The sequence below is a fragment of the Calonectris borealis genome, chromosome 11, assembly GCF_964195595.1.
Source record: "Calonectris borealis chromosome 11, bCalBor7.hap1.2, whole genome shotgun sequence".
NCBI classification, from domain to species: domain Eukaryota; kingdom Metazoa; phylum Chordata; class Aves; order Procellariiformes; family Procellariidae; genus Calonectris; species Calonectris borealis.
The window spans coordinates 157,210-182,925 of record NC_134322.1 but is presented as its reverse complement, the minus strand read 5'-3'; the positions used below and the strand labels follow the sequence as shown (position 1 = coordinate 182,925).

Genomic DNA, 25,716 nt, shown 5'->3' with positions numbered 1-25,716 from the left:
ACAGATCCGGACACCTCAAATCTTTATATATGAAAGATAGTATAGCAGAACTAGTTCAGCACAACACACTACCTCCACTTTCCTTGAAGGATTCAGAAGACTGTTCCAGGAGAAACCCACTTACTCTTTACTCTTTGCCTCCACGCTTCAAGAATTTGAATTCCATGAACTGCCAACAACATTGAACCACAATGTCTGGTTTTAGAAGCAAGAGTAATAATTTAGTAGGGCAAGTTCTAACTTTAGAAAAGCTACCAGTGAATTCATGACTGCGGTGATTTCAACTCTAGGAGCTTTGATCTAAGAAACTTGCAAAATTGGAAAGTTAGTTACCTGTGGAAATAAAATGCAGAAAACAAAGGAAAAACCTCACCAAGCATTATTTTTCTCTGTGTTTTGTATAAGGACTAATTTTGAGTAAAAAATAACTATATCAGTTTATTTTTAGTTAAATAATTATATCAACACAATCTGGTTTGTGAAAACTTATTCTCGAGTAAGTATGCCTGCATCAAGAATTCTACTGCTAGCATGGTACTGACAGTTTTGCTAGTAGGCTTCCCATACACACAGGTCCTAAGTGATGACTAAAGAAAGGAGAGGGATGGAGCACGATAGTTACCTGCATTGGCTAGGTTTGCTATCACAGCACTGTCTTACTGCCTCTCTGCAGCAAATGAGCCCCACACATTACACCTATGGCAGATAGGTCTTCTCTACCATTTCCCCCCAAGACAGCAGGAATCTTTCGTTGTGCTGAACATTTTCCTTTAATGAAGATGTATGCCTGTAGTAGTCCATTTAGAGACAGCAGGTCAAAGACTCACACTTACATATAAAACAAGAAATGAGCTTTTGGTGACCACTGGACCATGTAGGAACTCTTATGTTACCAAACTTATCCTCCAAGAAGCCACATCTGCATGTGTCATTTCATGCATGCAGCACAGTCCCGCTCCCCGTGAAGTTTTTTACTACAAGCTGTACCCTGCAATTTTAGGAGCCACCCTATCCCTGAACTCAAGTCATCGACCATCCTGAAGCAAGAATCAAGACCTGGACTATGACTCATGGTTCTATGGGGAAGCCTGTTCAGGCAGCCAAGGACCGGTGATGCATTTGTATTGTCAGGCAGAAAGAAAGAAAACAGTTCCACATTCTAGAAGACTGTTAGCTTATATTGGGAAGGTTAAAATCAGTTTTAAATGATGGACAGATAGTGAGCAGATTTTTGTTCAAGATATTTCTAGGGGAATCTCATATAACTGTTGTTATCAAGAAATCGATTACCTGCAAGAAAATATGCTAATTGTTAACTGAAACTCATGATTGGTATCAAAATTATTGATCTGTTTTGTCTACTGGACTAGACACGTTACAGATAAGAGCAAGATATTTAGACCATACTTGTGCAATCATGGTTATATTTTAGAAAACAGTAACTTCACAGTTGAGAACAGCCCGCACAAGCTCAGCTCAGTGTAGAGAGCTAGCTGTGGATGTATTGCAGGCTATTAATTTAAATTTAGAGTAATAGTGATCAATAATGCGGTCATTACAGAGACCACTCAAGGGTTTTTTGCTGCTTTTCTTTGGTCGAGGGTTTTAATTTTTGAAAGGCAGATTCTAAGATTCCAAAACTGAAAGGCAAGTTTCAAGCATCAACAGTTAGAAGCATTGTTTGAAGTCAAAACACCCAAAATTAGTCTGATTTATACAACAGAATGCATTATGAGGTCAGGAGAGGGCAGAAGAGAACTCGGACCTAGTAGATACAGGCAGAATGCAATATAGTGGCTGGAAACCACAATAAACAAATTCAACCTAGAAGTGAGGCACAGTTTTAAGCACAGGTAATTAACCACTGAAACTAATTACCCATGGTTTATAGCAGACTGCTTGCAACCTGATGCATTCAAATAAAAAAACAACGCTTCACCTTAAAGAGTCTGTAAAATACAAAAAATCATAACACCCCCCTAAAAACAAACACAAAAATAGTTAAAATAGTTAAAACATTTGGTTTAAAATAAAAATAAGAGACTGTCTTCAGGCAGTGAATTTATTTTCTTTGCAGTGCTCTTAGTTTTCCAAAGCTTGAACTCAGGAATTGACTCATTTGCTCCGTTACTGCTTCATACAGGCTAGCAGGATAAAGCAAAAAGTAAAAAAATTACAGATGGAATAGGGAGCTGGTGTAGATCCTCTGCAGTAGCACATTCGCCCTAGCAAGAAATCAGGAAAAGCTGATTGCTTTTGCACACAATCCCCTAAAGTTTCCAAATCAAGCAGCAAGGCATTCCATTACACGGAATAGAGGGAAAACAAGTTGGTACTTCAAGAGAAAGATGCCTCTAGACACAAGCCCTTAATGATCTCTGTTAACTCCACTTCAGAATTCATTATTTTCTAGCACAAAGACTGTTATAATTTTGCAGTATCAAATAGAAAGCATGTCATCTTGGATTCTCCAGAAAAGAAGCCACACCAGATCAGGAAAGGAAAACAGTACCTCCCGTCTGCAATTTTAAGTTCTTACAGAGGGAGGAAAAAGACCTATGTTCTAGCAATGCCATGGTTAATAGGGCAAGACAAAATCCTGGAACAGAGCCAGTCAGACTGAGGGACATCTGTTTTCTAAGGAGCTAGGAATTATGGCATTAAAATTACAATAGCACATGACAACAATTAATCTCATGGCAAAATAGGATTAACAGGCTCCATCCACACTGTTTTTCACTCTTCTGAATCTGCACCTAGTGGAAGAATTTATTTCCTGAAATAGCAGCTAAGATCCTAGACGAGATCACCGCAGGAGAATTCTGTTCAGTTCCTTTGCCCAAGCTGATGCAGCAGAGCACCAGAAGCAGCGTTACCTTCCTCAGCTGAGGGCCTGCACCATTTCAGAGCAGTGCATGTGCACCTTCTGCAGCAGTATGGAAGCTGATGACATGGCCTGTTTCTCTTGCATCTAGCACGTTAATGCTGCCAGTTGCTCTACTCTACACTGGAACAGTGAGATAGTGCACGTTTGCTGGCTGTAAGTGAAGCAGCTTTCTACTTCATGAAGCCACCCTGGGAAGCACTGCAGAAACTGTTGGCCCAAACCTTTCTAGATGTATCCATGAGCTCACGCATAGTAATGGCTCGGTCCAGGGTCCTCAGCCCCCAAAAGAGGCCGATGCTGGAACACCCAAAGCCACTTACCTCCAACTGTTTTAGTGCAACACTCAGGTAAACAGGAATTGAGAGCAGCTGGTCAGAGACTCCCTCCTCAAGCCCACGCCAATACTAGGGATTCTTTAAAAGCAAGGGAAGAAAGTTGGAGAACTGCATTCATAGCACAGTAGAGGGAAACAGACCAAGAAATCTGTCAGAAAATTATACACAGCTGTTGAAACTGTCACATGTTAAAGATTATTTTCCTACTTAATCCTCCTTCCCCTTTGCTCATCTTGTTTGTCTTAGCAAGGTCCAGTTGACAAGGATTGGAAAAGCCTACTCTAAGCCACTGAAGCCAGGGACACTAGAGGAGAATAGCGTATAGAGTCACAGTGAAATAACAATACACTAATAATACATTAACAAGACTTTTGTTACCAATCTCTAGATATGACTGGTGCTAGAATCCCAGCAACATTCGTAGAAGAGTCACCCAACGCTTGCATTAGCTTGTAATAAGTATTTCTAATTTCAGCATCTCTGCTAAACATGGAACAACATGAAGACTCCAAAATAATTGTGTATTTGAACTAGTCTTATTTAGGATGTCACTGTCATTGCAGCTGCCGTGATTACAACGCACATGGCCACCAAGATAATGCTGCCTTTGTCAAGTTAAAGAAATGTCACTGCAACACTAAAAAAAAAAGAAAACACAAGGCCAAAAACAAAACCACAAACATCAATCCTCTCCCCCAAAGTTATTCTGTGTGCAGCTACTGTGGTGGACGTGAAATAGCTATCAGAGCACTGTTTAAAGAACTGTTCTGCATCATACAGATCCTCCATAAACTGTTATCCAGAGACTGAAAACTGCTAATTTTATAAGATGGAGAAAATGGTGTCTTCAACAGCCTTTATTGTTTTTCTGCTGGCATTGAATGGAAGCACATGCCCCTTCTTTCTTTTTTTTGTTCTAAAGTGGCTCACTCACAGCTATTGAACACTTCTTACTTAAAACAAAAGATAAACAGCTTATCAAAAAAGTAGAGATAAGAGAATAAGGCCAGACAGTCAATGAAAGAAAAAAACCGCTATTCAAGGCAAAAAAATAGAAAGAAATAAAATGGGTTACACACTAAAAGACGGCAGGTGCTTGCTGAGGAAAAAAAAAAAAAAAAATCTTATGTAAGGTGCTAAAAACAGTGCCTGCAACCCTTGAAATGCCTGAGTTGTCAGAACAATGGAACTGGGTGTTCACCAAGGTCATAAAAGACACCGCTCTGTGTACTCAAATGCGGAGTCCTAACAGCCACTTCAGCTTTCCAGCAAGAGGCCCCAGCTTCCAGAACCTGGGCCAGGAGTGCATGGACCTCAGCAAAATTTTATGGAAGCCAGTCAGATTCCAGAGGATGCTGAAGTCTGGACCACAGGTAGGAGGGTTTATTTTGTGGTGATGTCACTCATGAACACCAGCTGAGGATAAGAATTGGAAATCTTAGGTTTATTTTCATGTACTACAAGAAGTCATATAAGCACCATACCATAAATAGGGTCCAGATTATAGACAGGCAGTAACACTGGAGTATTCACTAAAATAGGGAATCCAGTATTTTGCTGAAGTTCTTATGTGATGGACCTTGTTCAAAAGTGATGTGGTTTTTTTATTCCTTAGAAGTACAGCTTCATGAACTGTGTTTTCTCTTTATGAGGGTAAAAGATGATCTAGGATAGCACTGCATGCTGTTGCTGCTTATGAAGGTAACGCAAAGTGTGGTGTCTATCGATTCAGGTTTAGCTTAGATAATCAAAATGATTAAGAGGTTTGAACAGTGGCATTATCATAAGAGTCTTAAAAGTCCAGAACTCTTCAATTTAGAAAGGAGCTTATTTAAAAAAAAAAAACACCACACAAAACACAAAGCTAGTGGATTGGGTCATTATGTTGTCCGAAAAGCGGATTCGTGCCCGGCGTGCAAGTAACCGATTCCACACGCTCAGGAGAGATATTGTTTTATTCAGGCCTGGGTGCTCGGTGGACTTGCCACAAATCAAGCACACCTGGTCTAGTCACCTTTCTGTTTATATCCATGCTTCTCATACATATTTTAAATTTCCTTGTTACATATTCATTAAATTTCCGAGAACTAATTATAATATTGCATCATCTTAAACACATGCGCACTAAAGCCTTTAGGGTCTTCTTGGGGGTCTCAGGTGGTCTCTGGTGGTCGGCAGGGCAGTGAACTCTTCATGAACTTATTTCCTCTTTACCTTATAGGGTCGCAATTTGTCCCTGAGCCATTCTTGGACCACGTCTGTTTATAGTTTCCATAGCTAAAATTAATTATCACTACTTCTAAAACACAACACCTGTTAGTTACCTAACTTCTAAGCAACAAGTCTTCATTGTTTAAAATTACAGAAGCGAACAACATAGAATCCACAACAAACCAAACCATCCATCACCATAGTGCTCTTAAATTAAAACACATACATCTTGATCTCCTCCAATCAAACACCCACTCACTAGTTTCATCATTCTGGTTTCTTATTAACTGGTCTTTTAACCCAGTTCTGGGTGAGGGCTATACACAGGATGATAACACTTTGAAGATTAATGTTGATTAAGATTAACATTAACAATTACTCAAATCCTAAAATGGTAGAAGCTACGGAGCACTCAGTAAAGCTAAATCAACTAAAACAGAAGAGGAATTTCTATTTTAGATAGCAGTCAGCGAATTTCAGGAACTTGTTGCTACACATGACTGTGGAGGCAGACAGCATTTGTAGATTCAAGAGGGATTAAACAACTTTTACTAAAAGGAGTTGCTCATGGTGTGCCCTTTAACATCCCTAATCCAAGCATTATGCATAGTGAGGGACCTATAAGGGGGAAAAAGGGCAATCAAAAGCAGTTAGGCTCACATGTGCTTCCCTGAATTGCATCTCTTGTTGCTACTTCTGGAGACAGAACATTGGGCTAGATAGACCACTGATCTGATTCAGTAAGACATTTCCTTTGACCTTATTTGCTTTTAAAAAGCTGAACAGAATTTTCACCTTGCTATTCAGTAGAGGAGCTTAACACAACCAGAGCACATATGAAAAATTATTTCTTAGGAATTATGCTTCACATGAGTAGATCTTACATGATTTTACTGAAGTCTCAGCAGTTTCAAATATATAACAAATGCACAGAAATGTCAGTTGCAGAGGGTAGGTTTAATGCTTACATGAATTTTGGAGTGAGAGAAGCACCATTTGCCCTTTCAGTCAGTAATCAACATTTAGACAGAACAGCATGAAAGCAAGAAAGCAAGAAGCTGATGTTAAATTAACCTCTGCTTCGCTGCGGTACTAAATAGCTTATTGGAGCTCTGGTTTCTTATCTTCACCAAGTAGTCTTTTGGGTATCACAGTGAGAACCATAATGTGTACCTTATGAACAAAGGAACATTTTAAAATACACAAAAGTAAACCAAAGATTAATCCTGATAACTTCCTAGCCTGGCTTACCAAAGAAGGTTCAAGCTGGCTTTAAATGCATAAAATGCAGCCCAATATTATCATCAAAGAGAGCTCTGAAGATGTGTAATTTCCAGAGGAGCTCTCTTAGCATTAAAAACATCTGTTAAAGATAGTAAAAGCAGCATTTTGAAATAAAATTTTATCTATGTTCTTACAAGTTTTTGCTTTTGTGCTGTCTCTTGTTTTAAAACTTAGCTCTGCAGGTCAAAGAGTCAGAAATATTTCTGTTCTGTATTTGGAAGAAATTAAGAATATATTTTAGAGACAATGAAATTATTTCTATTTTAACAGTAATGGTGGTAGGAGATTGCAGCAATCAGACTAAGTCTATACAAACAGATAATTTCTGTACAAGATCTAAGAGATTGACTAAGAAGCTCTCAGCTTCCAACCTGAGCTCCAGTGCTCTGGCATTTAAGTCCTAGAAGACTGGAAACCCATCAGCAGTAAAGACTCAAATAGAATACAAAATGAATGCCAATCAGCATGGCATTATAGAAAACATGACCTTACTTCTTAATAAAAATCAAATAAGCTTGTCAAAGTCTCAAAGGTTGTATTGATATAGTGTAATTATTATTTCATAAGGCATGTCATATAAGCCTACACCAGGACTCATGCTGTTCACCATCTTCATAAACAACCTGAAAAGGAGGAAAGGAGACTGGTGGCAAAGTTTATGGATAATACCAAGTTATTAGCCTGGCTGAGGATGAACTATCGAGGGAGACGTCACAATGCTGAGTTTCATTTACCATTTTATTTATCAGTATAAATCACACATGAAATGACACTAACTATTGCTAACTAGAGGTAACTATTACCACTCAGGAGAGATCTTGAGGTTATGATAGTCTTAGTTCTATTCCGGAGTCCGCTCGCTGCTCAGCAGCAGTCAGAAAGTGACTAGATACGTTAGAAATCAGGAAAAGAAAAAATCTTGTGATACTGTGTAAATACATAGCTCTACCCCGCTTTGAACACTACACGCTTCTGATCCCAGCATCTCAAAGAGGTAGATCTGGAAGACATTAATAAAACAAGAAAGACGAAAGGTATGGAATAGCTTCCCTATAAGGAACCTTTAGGTAAGCCAGGCCTCTTCAAGCTGGAAAAATAATGAGAAGGCAAATATGCCAAACCTATAACACAACTAGATTGGACAGGAATTATCCAGTGTAGGAAGGTACATCAAAATGAGACCAGACAGGAATGAGAATCCAAGGAAATAAGAAGAGGTTGCAGGTTTCTTCCTGCAACATGTCACTGAACACAGTCACAGTTCTATTCCTTGCCAGATTTTTTACTTCTAGCAGGGAAAGACAAAGTTAATTGCTCGAGGACAAGAAATCACATCTAAAAGTCCAAAGAATCATTATTGCATCTGTGAAAAAAATGATGTTAACCACTGACTTCTTTACTATGCAAATTTAGGACATAGTAGTCCTTTTACTAATAGCCAAAAGCTGAACAAAATCCATCCCTGGATGATCTATGTAACAGAAGTCCCTCTAGCAAGAGGCCACAGCTGTGGGGAACATACACTTTCACTGTAATATAATTTTCACAAGCAATTGGTCTTTTGCCTCTTGTCTAGAACAGCTTTTGCTTGAACACACAAACTTGTCATCTGTACGATCTGGGAGCTATAATTTGAATAAACAAGGCAGCTTTTTTTACTGTCATGCACTTGAGATTGATCACTGAAAACTAACTAAGCAGTGTAGTGAAAAAAAGTATATGGCACAAGCTGACACTCAAAGCCATGCCAAGTTCCATGAAGAAGATGAGTCACTTGTACAAGTAAAAACATTAACCTATGGGATATTTGTTACTGTAGAAGGAGGATCAAATGCAGACTTTGAGACTAAGATGTGCATAGTGGACTCGTGCATTTGCCTTTGCTTCTTACCAGGTTTGTAACTTAACACAACTTGATTTGTGCCACTAGTAAAACTCCTTGTTCTTTAAGTGTTGCAAAGTTGAATTCATAGAAGCACAGAACAGCCCAGGTTGGAAGGGACCTCAAAAGATCATCTGGTCCAACTTTTCATGGGAAAAGGAACATAGATGATTATCTAGCACCCTGTCCAATCACATCTTGAAAACCTCCAGTGATGGGGACTCTATCATGTCTCTGGGGAGGTTGTTCCTGTGAATGATTGTTCTCACAGTAAAAAAAAATTTCTTTCTTACCTTCAGTTGAAACCTCTCCCAATGTAACTTGCACTCATTGCCCCTTTTGAAGGGAAAGCCTCCATCCTCTTTGTAGCTGCCCATAAGTTCTAGAGAGGCAGTAAAAACAGATTATTCTTCTCCTAGTTTGAGTTAATAGCATTCTAGGAGTACTCATCCAAAAGGACAGCTGCCTTCAGGAACTATAATGCAACTTTGCTACATCCTCAGTGGGCTGTGACAGATATATCTGTATCCTCAGTTGGCATTAAATGTAAAACAAAGGAATCAGTAGGATGTGAAGCATGTGTATTAGGTCGAATATGAAAGGCTTCAGAGCCTGAAGGCCATCTGCCTGCAAGGCAGCTAGTTATTAAGACTGTTAACACAAACCCTGCTGGCTTTCAGCATAAAACATTGCGTTTGCAAAGAAACATGCAAGCTGATACTTGAAAGGGTTTCATATTTCTGATAATCCTTTTACAGAAGCAAGAAAAGTATCTCATCAATGTTTCATTATTTCAAGCATTTGTTCCATCAAATTCAACCTGAATCTTAATTGCTTGATTTTCAATTATGTCATTAGTTATTTATAAGAAGTTTTCTGAAGACTAACACAAAGTACAGTTTGAGAGGAAAGATCACTGGGATGGCTGTTGAGCTATTTAAAATCCCCTAGCTGGACTGAAAGCAGCTACTAATATTAGTGTAGAAAGAACTGTCTTCAGAAAAAGAAGCTTTTTTCTCTGAACATCAACAGATATTAGAAAGCATACTTCCCTTGTCCTGAGAAGCATTTCACCTTGCACCATGTCAATTTTTATTGGAAAGAGACAGTCCCTCTGAGCTGTGAAGAACTATTAATATCCAGCACAAGGAGACACTGTACATGATCTTAAACTACTATGGTAGCCAGTGGCATCTGACAACTGTGCAAAAGTGCACATGGGGCTACCCTCACATATAAGAGAACAAAAGCCTTCAGTATTTCACCTTGAATTGGTCTGACACTTCTGTTCATTTTTCTTATCACATCACCCTCTCCCATTTACTAGCTTCCAGATTCTCCGTAACACATATAAAGTTTGTCATGCAAGGTCTTCCATAATTGTTCCTACCTTTTTCTGTTCTGCTGCTGCCATCCAGGACTACCCCGTTTCCCTTTGGGCAGGTCATCATCACATCCATGCTTGGTTTCTTGCTGTCCCTACCACCCATACCCTCTAAACTATGCTGTGAGATTACCCCTACAGCAAGAGTCATGTTTGTGATACTCAGAAAAGAGCCAGCAAGTTAGTATAGAAAAAAAGAAACTCAAAACCCACAAAAAAACCCAACCACAAATCAACTTACATAAGGTGCATTAGGTATCACTTGTATGACCCCCTCACCATTACCAGCTCTGTCCTCAGCTTTTCTCCTCTCGTTTGTAACACATTTGAGACTCATTTCTTCCTCATCATCTCTAAACAGACCAAAAACTTGTCAGAGGGATAACTGTACCCTCTCTGTTCCCACAGAATACTGCAGTTACATTTTGATTTCAGCTTCAAACACTAAGCATTAACATGATACATATAGTTTGGAAATAACTACCGTAACCAAGTGAGAAATTGCAGATAGGAAAGTCTTGGAATATTCTGTTAAGTAGACTGCTTTACTTAGTCGTATTGTATTACCAGCCTTCATCTTTTGTTTCTTGCTAGTGGTGTCAAACCTTTACTGGTTGTTACAAGTCTGTAGAGTCAGAAGCCTTTTGCATTAAATAGAAGGTCAAAGAACTACTCTGGCTTTACAGTAACTGCAGTACTCCAGCTGACTTTTCCCTAATCACAGAGCGCTACATCAACCGTTAAGGGAATGATATTCTGAGATTAATGCACATACTTCTGAAAATAATAGTTTTCCCCTCCAGAGACACTGCTAAACACACCAGTGTGAAGGTACATGTCCCTCACACAAGCAAGACTAGGATCTTTCAAGCAGTATGGAATCATAAAAACATTAACTGGAAGGGATTTCAGGAGATTTCTAGTACAGCCTTCTGCTCAGAGGAGCTAACACCAAGCTAAGACGAAAATCAGTTGCAACCATTCTTCTCTATGCCCACAGCAGGAACAAGAGGGCATGTAGAATGTAGAGCTGAACAACTCCTACTGTTAAAAAGTTTCTAGTGTTGTGTTTCTCTATCTGGAGCAGAATAGCAATGAACACACATCTTCATAGGGCTGTTACAGGATATGCAGCAGTGAATTTGCAGCAAGTTGCAACAGAAGTTAAAAATAAATTAGAAAGATTCTTAACTGTGAAAATAATCAGCATAGAATAGCTGCTCAAGCAGAAGCAGCATAGCTAAAAGCATTTGTTTAAGACTGCAGCTATCCTCCAAAGGGTATTGTCTGATGGTACATATGGAATGCAGTCAAAACTGTTCCCAGTTTACATTTAGAGCTTCTTCTAGATTATATTATCAATTGTGACCTGAAATTTCTCTTGTAGCAGTCTTTCTCACATCCTTCCCCCAAACCATGCCATTACCATAGCTTCTTGCTGTCACTGGGAGAAACCTGTCTGCACTCAAGACCCACCACCAAGTGAATCCTGAGATTACAGCATAACTCCTCAGTTTAAGCCTTTCAGCATTCATCTCTAGGCTACACTATCTCCTGCTGCAATCTTCAGCTGTATGGACTGTTGTCATTTTCTACAGCTCTAGACAGCTGCTTAATACATTTTAAGTTGTGGGCATTATTCCCATGCTTACTCCTTTTGCCTCACTATTCTTGAGTCCATGGATAGACTCCTTCTGAGGGATCATCTTGCTGCATTTCAAGATCAGTGCTTACTGAATCAGGCAACAGGAACATGCAAGTATCTAGTTTGAGGCAAACCTGCTCTCTAGACTTTCATAATCCCAAAGCCTCTCTCTGCCTGGCTGTTCTTGCCTGAAGTGCTGCCAGGGGACTATCAGAGAAATGACATATGCCAGCTGCACACACTTGCCACAAACCAAGAAGCCACTGTAGTAACTGATCTGCTCCAAAGACCAATCCACATTCCCTAGATCACCGGCCAGGCCAGAATATCTCACATCTGTACTGCTGGCCACACCAGAAGCAGGAAGAGCTGAGAGCCAGCTGCACTTTTCCTTTCCCAGAAAAGTACTAGAGCAAAGAGATGTTGTGCAGAGTTAGCAGGAATGTGTAGTCCCACAGGAAATTCTGCAGATGTGTAATGATGGGGAGGGGCTCCGAGGAAGAGTGGCAGCATATCTAGTACCACGTTACGCTGCAAGCCTCCAATTCAGGACCAAGTCTCTATGGACAGTTTCAGCTCCCTTAGTGAAATCAGATGAGCTGAGATGAGATGAGTTTGCCCTACAAAGAGAGTCATCCCAAACTGTTTAAATGATTATGATCCTTAGTGATACCACAATATCAAAAAAACATGGTAGGGATTTTAGTAGTATTAGTCACTGCTAGCTCTAAGTCACACTGTCTTTTCCTAGGGAAAAGAATCTGACCACCACCCACTTCTCTCCCTGACTCTTCTCAACCAGGTGGCTTCCAAAGCTATTGAACTACTGAAGACATTAGTTCTGTTACACAAACTGCCTGCATCATCTTCTAGAAAAGAAGCACATCTGGAGAGAGACTTGTCCAAATAGCCACATCGAACCATCCTGAAGCATAAGGATACCATTGACCCACAGGACAAACTCAAGCACAAAGGCAAGACCTGCTAAGGGGCTTAGAGACTTGGCTGTTTGGGGGATCTCTGTGTAATAAAAGGTGTAAGTTAGGGCAGAAAAAACAACCTTTTTAGACAGTGTGTCACTCAAAACTTGCCTGCCCTGCTCCAACTAATCAATGACATTAGCACTTCCTGTAGTTGTTGCCTAAGTTGTAACTAACTCATCACAGCTACAGTAGTGCTGTTCATACTAAATGGGGTTAGGAATTCATGCCAGGATTTACTTTTACAGCATATAGGAGAAGAGCAGCCTCCCTCAGATTAATTTACTAAATTTGATACAAAAAAGCTTATTTAGCATATTGCTTTTGAAGAGAGAACTGTATCTGGGAAACGTCTTACACTGCAAGAGCTACACCTGCATAAACAAAACCTAATCTTGAATTGCAGCACCTCAAGAAGCCATATATAGAGACTATTCTTCAATATATTCTGCATCAGTATTTGCTATAGGATAAACTAGAATTGCACTTGATCTCAGGTAACAAACATTTTGTTGAACAGAGACAGGGACTGATGGGTCTGGGACAGTTTGCAGGCAAGTTCCTCCAGGACAAGCTGGGAATTGTCCTAGGATACAGAGCGCATCCTGATGGTGTTTAGTGTCTAAACGCTGTCACTTTTTCTCCACAGTGTTACTGAAGTACAGCAGCATCAGAATCTTAAGGAACAAGTTGACTGAGCCAACTCCAGAACTTTCTCCACTGCACACCAGTTAATACATAGCAACATGTGAAATCCCTACATCAAGGAAGAGCATGAACACATGTTTCTTCAGCTCTACCAGATCCTGCAGATAGCTATGGCTGCTTAAAGTCTGCACTGTGGCACTAGAACCATTATTGTAGAAAGGAAAATAGATATTAATTTCCTACTTTGCACTGTCAGAAGATAGAAAACAGACTTACAGATCACAAACTATTCTACTAAAGTGACAGGCCATTGTTCTGTTGCTTACTTAAGACCACCAATATCTGTCAAATTAAAGCATAATTATAATAATTAATCTTTATTTCTATATAGATGAGAATTTACTGCTACTGGTCAGCAAGTTTGTCAGTGAAGAATGCAAACAGACCATAGAATTGTTCACATTACTGGAATCCTATCCATCCCCATACATGCCTTAGCTCTTTCCTGAGCAAATATTGAACACTTCCTATCAATGCCTGTCTAACGCTAAGCACTATTGGGAAAACAGGTCAGGATCTTTAGACCCCAGTGTGATAAAGCAAGAGTTTTTCAGGTTCAGTGATACCACAGCACTTCAAACAGATTAATGTTAGCCTAGCCATTATCTTACAAATGCAATGTTAGCAATAAGAACCTGAGTCTTTAAGTTCACAATGGATGAACAGCAATCCTTTAAGCCACATGACTAATATCTCACATTTTCCAGATAATTAGACCTGAGTGAGGAAGCCCACAGGAGGTTTCATGGAACCTTACAGGACTCTTACAGAAATCATTTCTGGGGAGAAGATAGGTAGCATTTTTAAATGTTTAATACATTAAATATTTTCAGTTCTAGGGGAAAGCCTTCAGACAAGAGGACCTGCCATGCTTTACAGATGGTCAGAGTCTATCTAATTCAGTTTCCTACTTTACAGCCTGAATCAAGACAATGCTTCAGGCTCCAGTTACATTGCTGTAGAGTTAGAGCTGTCCTGCCATACACAAATGGAGACATAGTTGTAAGATTAAGTCAACTTTTAGGTCCTGTTCACCTATGGAACCACAAGGCCACAGCCATGACAGAGGCTTTTACAGAGCAGCTACTTGCTGACTCATGAAGAGCTTGAAAGTTAAAAGAGGACACAAAGAGAACTGGTAGCCAGAGGCCCTACAGGGTAACACTGAACTGTCTACTACCTCCTATACATGCTGGAGTTTTGTTATTTCTTGTTTTCAGACCTAAACCTAACAGGATGCAGAAGTCTAACCTGGAGGTGACAAACACATACATCACCATTATCCTAGATAAAGACTAGATCATAACAAAAAGCAAAAACAAGACAAAAATCAGAAGTTTTATACTTTCAGTTATGAGTAGAGTTTGATTGTCCAAAGTTAGGGTTATGCCAGTCAAGAAAGGCTTCAACAGAAAGGGGGGCTTTTTAAAAAAACTGCCAGCCACAAGCCATTCAACTGTTGCTCTATTAGTCTCTTCCATATAGATATGAGAGCTTCCATATCCACATTATTCTTAACAGAAACACAATCCTTCCACAGGAGCTAGTGATCAGTTTCAGTTAGATACTTTCCTCTCCAGTTAATTCCTTTCAGATTTGAGTTTTTTTTTTTTTTGTAATCCAAAATAGATCAGACAGATGTTTGGATGTTGGATTGCTCTTTCAACTACCCCTTGCACTGGTAGTCAGCTACAGTGACAGCTACAAAATAAAAAACTTCATTGCTTGCTACAGTAGTATAACATTGCAAGAGTCTGTATCAGACAGTTAGGGGCTGTAGAGTTTAAAACCTCAGAACACTTGTAGAAAACTGGACATCTAACAGGTCACTGCTTAACTAGTTGCAATAGTAGGAGACAACTTGAGCAAGATATGATTGCCTCATATGTTGCTCTACCCTTTCCCAGTCCCATTAGAAGGGTCAACTAAGTTTTTTCCATAAGGCATCTCCATTTCTCAGAACAGAAGTGGCTGTGAATGGCTAATAAAAATAACATTCATGTCTGATGTTCTTCTAGAGGTGAGATCAAGTCTCTGTCAGACCCAGATCATAATTCTGTGTTGGACACGCAACAAGATGCCAGCTGATCTATGTCATTAGCTACAGAAATTAACTAATCAGAACTAAATTTATGTAACTGCACACTGGAGAGGCCCATCTAAGGAGTGTCTGTGGATGCACAGGTGAACAGAAATCCTTCATTCGTGCTGTTGGCTTCTATACTTAATTTCTTCTTCTGTTATTCCTCATTCAAGATGTAATGGTTTGAAATATATATTGAGTGTTTTGTAATAAACTTAAGTAAGGTTAGAAGGGACAATAAAGTCCCCCTGTTTTGGCTCATCCATTTAGTACCCACCCTCCGCAAAGGATCTCTTTCAAATATTTATCCAGTTTCCTTTCTGAACCACACAAGCTTCTTGCCAAAGGATGTTGTGGAGTTAAATTCTATGGCTCCACTATTGGTTGAATGTGCAACCATATCACCATATTTTCTTTTGAACATGAATTCCATCAGTTTCATTTAATTCCCCCTAGTTCTTGTTCATCCCTTTAGTCAATTCTTTTCCAGACTGAAGCATCTCAGCTTACATGATCATTTCTTGAAAGCAAGCTACTCCAGACTTCTGACCATCCTCATTACCCCTCTGAGTTCTACTGCAGTTCCACTACATTTGAGATACGGGGACCAAAACTGCACAGTATTCAAGATGCGGGATGTAGTATACAGTGCCATGATGTTCCTTGTTTTGTTCTCTGTTCTCACCCAATAATTCCTAACATTTTATCCGTTTTGTTTGCTGCCAAGCACTGAATTGATGCTTCCATGAACTGTACCATAACTACAGGATTTCATTCCTCCATGGTAATGGTCAGTTCAGAACCCACCTTTTTTTTAATTTGAAGCTACATTTTGGGGTTGTTTTTGCATATGGGCATTTACCTTACAACAGCTTAAATTCTTTAGTCAGGACTCAGCATTAGTGAGTCCTGAATGACTTTGGATTATCAAACTTGCCTCACTGCTCACCCTTTAATGTTTAAGTAGCTATGTTAAGAAGCATGTACCTTGCTGAACTCACTGGCAACCCACCTCCATTGACGAGCTGGCTATTTACATCAGAACTTCTGTTTACCCATCTTTCTCTCAGTAACTTCTGCATACCAAAGCCTGGCCCCTAATTCTATGGCCAACAGGCTTCCTTAAACAGACTTCTTAGACTTAGATTCCCAAAACATTTTTGGCTGGTAGACTAAATCACTCATCTATATGTTTGCTGATCTCTTCAAAGATCTTCAAGACATTTGAAAAGCAGGACTTCCCTTCACAGAGCCAATGGTGACTCTTCCCAGGTAGACACTAATTCTGCCTTTTATTATAGTTAGTACCAATTTGCCCAGTAGACCTGACAGTTGGTTAACAGACCTGCAATTCCCCAGATCCCTCACGGAACCTCCTTTATAGACTGGCATCACATTTATCACCCTTTGCTCCTCAGGAACCAAACAAGGGGAGTGAGGGGAATACATGTTGCTAATATTAATCCAGATATTTCAACCCTGAGTTATAAGAATTCTTGGGCAAATGTTATACTCATGGTGACTTTTTAGTGCTTACCCTATTTGTACCATAGACTGTTAAAGTTGCTTCAAATTTAGACAGATCTTCTGCTGAGTGTTTCAACTGATACGTTTCATACACAGTATTTTAATCCCATAAGTGTGTGTATACACACTTATGCTTTGTGTATACACACACTGCTTTGCAAGGAGTGAGACTTTCTATCCCCATGTTAAAAAGTCACAGGAAAGTTAAGAGACATCTCTGTCAGTGGCACATTTGAGAAGAGCCCAGGTACCTTCTTTCATAGCTATCCATTAGGGGAACAGCTTCCCCAATTGGAAAATATATTCAAAAGCTTTGACAAGAGTGTAAAACATAGTGAATTATAAAACAGTCTTATATAAAAAAGATTTTGCAACAGTGTCATCTGTGCTTACTGTAGTAACTTTAACATACCTTACATAAAAGTATTATAAACGGCCTAACCAGAGTTCAAGCTTTTCACAAGCTAAGCAAGCACACTTTATAATTGTTAATGTCCTAATACTCTTATTCATTGTTCTTCTCAGGAAAGAGAGATAGGCCTTAAAAAAAGGGATTCAGAAAGTCATTTGACTTGTCTTACAACTACTTGCAACACATTTTGTGCATACAAAAGTTTGTTCCAAAACCCAAAAGGAAGAGACAGATAATAAATAGCTTATGAAGTAAAACTGTATTGTGTCACCTGAATAAGGTACAGAAGACAGATAAATTCTAATTTACTAGCTTAACAGGCTTTTAAACATGTTTCTATTCACTCTACTCTCAGTAGTAAGGTATGTAATTTTAAGTTAAATTCCTTTCATCCAACAGATCCTTAAGATAGTTTTTCTTCTTTAGTATTCATGTCTGCAGAATCTGGGCAAACAACTCACTAATTGAATTTGACATTCTAAATCACAATCAGCTTTATTCTGTATTTTTTTTTTCAAACCCAAAAGAAAAGGTAAAAGTTAATGCTGATAAACCAAAAAGCTGACCTTTGACTTCTGAAGAAAATTGAGCCAGGTGTCGGGTTACAAAGAGTCGCAGTTGCTGATTCAGGTCACAGGACAGAATGTTAATGTTCCAGGAACGAATTCCTGCCCAATAACAACAAAAAAGAAGAATAGTGAGCTGTTAGTACATTTACTCCAGAAACAGAAGTGGAGATAGAGAAGTGAACAGGACACACAAGGATCAGTGATGCTCTTTCAAAAAAGCATACTTAGGATGGAGAAAGTCTTCAGAAGCAGAGGGCCATAAGATGCTTACCTTCCCTAAAACATCTATCCTTGAAATACATGCAGTGAGCAAGTCTTCATTCACTTGGCCTTCATGGAAGTGAAACTAACACGCTACAAGGGATTGAGGCTAAATAAATTACACTACTGCCTAACCAAGTAAATACATTATGTTAGTTTTACACCTTCTGCATTATCCAGCATTGGTCACTAGTAGACATGGTCTGCTGGATGGTAAAACTACCAAACAGCTCAGAGGCACCAGCTTTCCTGCTCTTATAGCCTGGGCATCCTCCAAGTCACAAAAGCCCACCCCCAACTCGCTCTGCCTAATCACTCCTACAAAGCCCCTGATCCCACTGAGACCCTTTGAGTTTGCTCTTTAGTCTATATAATCTTTGTAAGCTTATCGCCTGCATATCACAGCAGGAAGCAGCATCTGCTCCCAGAGCAAGTGGCACCATGCCAGGCTGGGGAAGTGACCTTCAGCGCTCAGTTGTACATTCTGGATGACACCAAACACTACAGATCACAGATCTTCACATCCCAGTAAGGAGCAGCCTCTCCTGGATGGTGTGATACTACACTTTGGCACCATGAACAAAGCCAGGATATCAGTATGAATCACTACTCCAGCCTTTTGTGCTGCTGCCTGCTGAAGTACAGATGTTGAAGGCTAATGCCACAGACTTCTAGAGTTAACTGAAACAAGAATTTCAGCCCCAGTATTTATTGATGGGGTCCTCACAGAGTTCTTCCACCATTTTCTGGAGACATGTCCTCTCTTGCATAAAATATAAAGTTTTACTGCATCTGATATCTGCCTTCTTTCAAGTGAAGCGTGTTGATTTTTCATGCATATCATTCCCAGTTACTGCAGTTCTAGTTCTCCAGCACAGTAACGCCAGGTTGTGCAACAGCTTCTGCCGGCCACTGGTGGGAAACAGGATCTTCTAGGATACAAGCTCCAGCTTTCTATATATAACCAAGATAGAGTTAGTAATCATTGCATCACACAGTTCAGTAGTCTCAAGGCCTGTAGAATCTACAGCAGCTTGAGAAAACTTTGTTCTTAGTTTCTTTTCCTGGTGACAGCTGACACAATAAAGTAATATAGCTTATTTATTACCTGACAGTCTACACTGCAGAGTGCACAAACCCCCCCCCATAAACTCTCTGAATGTTGCGGGGGTGGGGGGGGGGAAGAAAAAAGCAACTTACCACCACCTTCAGTGTCACAGAACATCTATTCCTTTCAGTTTGGGCATGGGATAGGAACAAATGAAATGTAATAAAAGACAGGGACCAAGAAGGTGAACAAAATGTTTTCCTATGTTATACTCTTGGAAAGCATGATTGTTTAAAAAAATGTCCAACGTAAGTGCATCTTAATGCAGTACTGAGGAGCATTCTGACCTGGACAGGAACAAGGTAGTACTCTGCAGGGCAAATCCTGCTGACTCTAGCTGCTGTGTCACTGTCATGGTGTCCTACTGCAGCAATAAATGCTATTTGAGGTACTGTTACATCCTGTAGGATGCAGAAAGAAGAGATCCTGTTTCAGAGCAAGGAAAGGGAAGAGTGAAATTATCTCACTCTCACTCATCATCCTACTTGCAACAATTTATTCAACATTTTTTCCCCTCCAGGTAGTTTGAAGTTACTCCTAATCCTTCTCCACTTGCCACAATTTCAATTTATCATCCCATGGCACAGGAGCCAAAACATTGTCCTTGCTGATTAGGATCCTCTACCTCCTGAAACAAGAGTGCAGACTATACCATAATAAGGTTTCTAAATATTCATGCTCTTTGCACATGCACGGCTTGGGTAAGGTACCATGTGACTCATCAGTTTTCTATCTCTTTCCTTATGCCCTTGTGAACTTTATTTCCTGCTGAGGTAATTGGCTTATAAGATTTGGCACTTCCCCCTAATACCAGACCTAGTCTTCCAGATATTGTTTCAAAACTGGACAAAAGTCACACAGGAACAGAAAAATAGGACCAGTATTTATTAGACAGCATTTTAGAATAAGTGTTGTTCGAGCATCCCACAGATACACAACACCACTGCCTAAGCAGCACTACACATGGAAACAAGCAGGTTCCCATAATGTCCTATATTCACTATTCCATTCTCCTGAACCGAAGTATACAAAGCAGTCTGGGAAAGCACACTTTTTGGATCAGCCAGAGCAAGAGATTTATTCACTGAAAAAATCTTTGTGTTGTTTTTTTTTTTTGCGCAGACAGGGTGCCACAGCCAACAGAACAAAAACACAAAACAAACTTAGCTTTTTCGTTCTTTAGAAAACCCTATATAGATATGTGTAGCATGTAACACTTAGGACCAACTTTGCTTGCCAACTTTATTTGCCAGTTTTGTTAATCTGATTGTTATAAGGGCTATAAGCCCCTTACCGTACTCACCAAGTTGCAGAAAAAATGCTTTTCTGAAGGGCAGAAGCATTTTATTATTTACATTGCTTTGTTTCCTGAGGAAATCAAATCTTCTGCTCAGCAGCCTGTTCTACCCTCACACAAACCTCACATGAACCCTCTCCAGCAAGCTATCACTTAAGAAATGGGAATCATCATGTGTGTACCATTTCCACATTTTTTGAACTCCCTGAATCAAGAGTATAGCTGTCTCCAACATTATAATATGCTGTTGACAAATCTCAAGATCCTGCTGTCATTTTAACTATTCTTACCTTTTATATCCATCTTCCAATTTGCAGCTCTTGGTCTATGTCAAGAAGAGGTCATTCTCCCATTTCACAGTGGGGAAAACTCCTCTATGACTTGCTGGAGGTCCTACTCCAAGTCAGTGATAGAGGGAAGTCTGAAATCCAGCTTCCTTAGCTCCCTCAGCAGTTCACTTCTACTGTTAGTAACTTACCAATGCTGCTTAAATGGCTCTCATGCAAAGAAGTGTCTGCACCTGGCAGAATTTCAGTAGGTTTCTAATCAGACAGAACTAACTGTAGAACCTAGTTCTGCTGTGGCAATGACAATTTATGTTGCAAAATTGGCATTTAATTTTTCTCTCCAGTGGGAATTCCCAGGTTATTGGCATATGACCACAGAATCAAAGAGCAAAATCCATTAGTTTACAATCTGATCTGTCACTATTTCAAAGATTCAGAGAATGCATAAGGATGCAGGTTCGCACACCAGTTCAGTGAAGTGCCAAGCAAACATGACCCTCCTGTTCTGCAGAAAGGAGGAGCAGCCCCTTCAAAGAGGGGCTTTCAGAGGCCAAATGGTCATAATCTGACCTACCCCTACTGAATAAAGCCATCCCTTGGAAAAGGAAATGAAACACTGCTCTCAGAGTCGCTGGTAAGTGGCCTAACAGCAGAGATGGATGGAAAAAATGCTGAAGTAGAGAAATTGGACAAGACTTGACATTTTTACACCCACCCCCTCTCTTAAATTGCATTGTCCATCTGTTCCTCAGTACTGCTGATGCTCGAGAGGAAAATGGGCACAGAAGCATCTCCAAATAAAACAGTTTGGCCAATAGTTACAACTATGATCACTGGCATCTTTTAAACCAATGTCTTGGAAATGCAGGGCAGGGGGGGGAAGAAGTGCATGCAAAGTCAAAAGGCTGTTACTTTATTTCTCAGAGGTGTACTAAACTGCTTATTAAAACAGAGATTCCCTTAAGGTCCTGATGTAGCTGACAACCTCTCCTTTCTCTTTTTCTTAGGAACCATCAGAAACTGCCACAAAGCAAGAACTACCATCTCACCACCTCCTTCCTCCTCACTTTTAAACAACACTGCACCTAATATACAGAGACTAATTCATTGCCAAAGCATCTGGGCACTACCACAATATGGATAACAAAGGAGCAAAATGTTATGGGAGTCCTATCTTGCTCTGTGTCATTCCTGAAGCAGTTCACTTCACTGTTGTGGCTTAACCTCCCTCAGCCTCTCTGGTCCACACAGTTGCTCTTTAGGCACGGAGTAGCCATAGCACAGCAGGCCCTTGTTTGCAGCTGTCCCCTTGCACTGCAGTAAACAGTCAAATCCTCCAACTAATAAGGTAGAAGTTTGGGGTGAGATGGAAATAAGATGCAATCCACTGACCCACTAATAGAATAGAAACTTGGGGAAATTAGAACCATAAAATGTCTCCAAGCTTTAAGACATTCAAAACCAGTGTTAACTGAATTTCACTAACGCAAATAAAGGAATGCTCGGGGGGAGAACAAAGATACAGCAACTTTTGTCCTGAACGCCTGCGAGCATGCCAGCCTGCGGGAACGGCGCCAGACTGACTCGTCATCGATGCCATCTGTCACGGGGCTCGTCCTCGCTGGAGCCGGCACTCCGGTCACCGTTAACCCTGCGGGCTGCGAGCCACGCCCGAGCCCGCGAAGCCCGCCCGAGCCCCACAGGGCTTCTCCCCCAGCCCCAGCCCCTTCCCAGGATCTGCGGCCCCAGGACGTGCTCACAAGCGGCCTCCATCCCCTCCATCCCCTGCCTCGGCCGCCGCCCGTGGGCCTCCTCCCCCGCCCGGACCGGCGGGCCCGCACCGCCGCCCCTCCGGGAGGAGCAGGGCGAAGCCCTGCGGCGGGGCGGCGGTGCCGCAGGGCAGGGCGGGCGGCGGCGGGGACAAGGCGGCAGGCGCGGGCGGGCTCGCAGCCCCGCAGCGCTCGGAAGCGAGGGCCGCCCCGCCTCGCCCCGCGGCCTCCCGCCGCAGCCGCGCTCCTCACCGCGCTCCAGGGCGCCGCGCAGCGCCCCCCGTTCCGGCTCCGTCCCGACCTCCCCGATCACGACCAGCAGCGCGTGCCTCCGCGGCTCCCGGCGGCGCCGCCCGCCCGGCAGCCAGGGCGCTGCCGTCTCCATAGCGACCGGCCCGGCCGTGGTCTCCATAGCAACCCCGGCGGCCGCTGCTGCAGCGCGCGGTGACTGGCGCACGGCTCTTAAAGAGCCCTGAGCCCCTCCCCGATTGGCCGAGCCGGCACGTGGTCCTGCGCTACTGCGGAGGAGAGGGGGCGTGGCCTCTGGGCGCCGGCCGCGGCCCCCGCCCCTCCAGCCCCGCCGCTCGCTGCGCGGGGTCCGTCCGGGCCTGGACGCCGCCCCGCCATCGGGGCAGGGGCCGGGCAGACCCGGCAGAGCCTCGGCTCCGAGAGCCCTCGGTGCTCTCCCGGCTCAGGCAGCCCGGGCTGCGCTGGCCTGCCGCACCCGGCCGAAGCCGGCCTGTCCGCAGCCGCGGAGCACGGCGCCGTCCCTGACGGGACAGCGGCTGCCGGTGAGCTCCAGCCGGCCTTGGGGGAGCGGGGCTCCCGGTCCCCGGCGGGGCACGGCTGTGCTCCCGTCTCCTGGCACTAGGGGAGGAGCGGCACAGCTGCCAAGCTCAGATGCTCAAAACCGTGTGCCGGGCTCACGGGCTTTTACAGAGTAATTCGGAGGCGAGTTTAGTTTACCTTCGTGATTTGAGCGTGGGAGAGTTACTTAAATACGGCAGTCCACTCCATGGAGATTTTTAAATTCGTAGTGTTAAGTAGTTGCAATATCCACAATAAAATCATGGAAGCCAGCAGTTGCTAAAAGATGCCGAAGCTTGGCATCATCGTTTACATTCCTCCTTTCTTCTCCATCACTTGGTAGTAAGCAGAAGAGTCAGATCTTCAACTCTTCCTGGCAGTTCTTCTTCCTATTCAATTAAAAACAAGTGTAATGGTCTCCAATGTAAGTGATGAGACTTCCTAGATTCCAGAAACATGAGATACGAGAAAAATCTCTCTGAACTTTGCTGGCTGCCAGTGTAAAACTGTTGTGAGCTGTCAACTGCTGTGTGGTCAGACAGCTGTGTGGACAGGCATTCTTAATGTCCAAGGTGACCAGAGAGGGCCTTAATGCAGGGCACAAGTCCGTATTACTAACAGTCAATTCTAGCTAGCAACATCTTCGAAGCACTTCAATGCAGTACGAAGCAGTGGAAAAGCTGAGCAAACTCAAAGTATGAGACTTCTGCATGCTGAACAAGGGAGAGCCACCAGAAAGTAGTTTCAGACAGAAAAATCCATGCCTCTTCTGATGAAGAAAGGGAGATCCATCCTGTGCTGATGCAGCCGGGTGGAAAAGCAACCCAGCTATTGTAAAACAAGTGTCAAGTCAGCAATAATCTGCAGCGTTTCCTAGAACAGTGTCAGATTCTGCCCCTGCAGTCTGCAAGATTTCCATAGAGATGAGCTACAGTTCAGGAGGCCTGATGGGTGGATAAACCAATGTCCTGCCCTGTTTTGTTCCTTAGCACCCACCAAGCTGCAGTGAGGACACAGTTGAAACCTTAGAAGGTTCGAACAGTCGGCATTTTGGCAAGCATATGTGAATCTATAGTGTCATAAGACTGACGGAAGATAATCAGGAAAAAAGGCAACCACAGAAACGGGGGAAAATCCAGAATAATTATCTCTGCAGGCTACAACTGATGTTACTAGCTTACTGAGTTTTCTCAAATTGAGATCTTTAATCAAAATGTGCTCTAGCTCTCAACAGATAACTTAGGAGATGATACAATAGGTCTTTTTCACATTAAGTTGTGGTGACACCACTGGCTATGATCTTTATGAAATAAGTCTCATAGACAGAATTAGTGCATCAAAAGGGTTTAATTTATTTCTGTGTGTTGTAACGTGCATAGCAGCATTAATTTAGTTTGTTTCAAGGGACTGCACTGAAGCAGGTAGATATGTGAATAAAACAATAAACCTGCAAATAAACAGCAGCGTACAATCAATTCTGTCATGAAAGTAGGATTGTAGATCACGGGTGGAAAACATGACGACAAAACATGAAGATGAAGGATTTTCAGAGATTTTCATACCAGCTGGTAGAAGTGCCTCCTGTTTTCAGATGATTCAGGCTTAATACTTGCTGCTTATTTTTGACATGGTAGCTTTCCAGAGCTGCAGCTTTTCACTGCAGTGCAGAGACGCTCCTCCAGCTGGCTTTCTGCCAAGGAGAAAAGAAATAGGGGACATGCGAACTGGAGTGAAAGCTTAAAAAGAATATCCAAGCATGGTTCTGTACCATAGAGACTAGAACCTCTAGGGAAGACTGTTTACAATTAAGAGATGGGTTTTTATGACGTGATCCATATGCGTTCTTCTACTGTACCATCAAATGATAGAATAATGATATTTCTGTTGCTTTCTGATGTGAATCAGAGCTGTCTGTAGTCACGGTAGAATTGGGGTGGCTTGAGTCCCAGTGTGTGTGCACTGCATAAGGCAGTGAAATGAGGGATTTCCAGCCTACCAAGTTCCTCCTTTTCCTTGTAAATTCACACTCTGGATCCATATAATAGATCTGTATAGCAATTAAGGTGTAAGTTTCTGCTTTCATGCGCTGCAACAGTAGCTGGCACCCCCATGAAATATCAAAAGCTGACTGGGCTGATTACAGATATTAGAGGTCCTGACAAACATCACAGAATGAGAGGTAGCAAAAGCAGGCAAAAGGTTTACCTCTGAACAGTAAAGGACCATCAATCACAGGTAAATGACCATTATAAAAATGGATTTAGAAAGCAGGCTCAAAAT

General features: G+C 41.7%; 1 protein-coding gene across 1 annotated transcript in view; it reads right to left on the bottom strand.

The window, feature by feature from the left end:
- MAP1A (microtubule associated protein 1A) overlaps nt 1-23,062 on the bottom strand; it is a 69,935-nt gene extending 46,873 nt beyond the window's left edge. Inside the window, exons 1-2 of the mRNA XM_075159584.1 lie at nt 22,882-23,062; nt 17,905-18,006 (exon numbers count right to left, since the gene is read on the bottom strand). Coding sequence (XP_075015685.1) covers nt 17,905-18,006; nt 22,882-23,041 — 262 coding nt within the window. The 5' untranslated portion in view covers nt 23,042-23,062. The remainder of the gene's footprint in view (nt 1-17,904; nt 18,007-22,881) is intronic.
- Between the last annotated feature and the right edge of the window lie 2,654 nt (nt 23,063-25,716).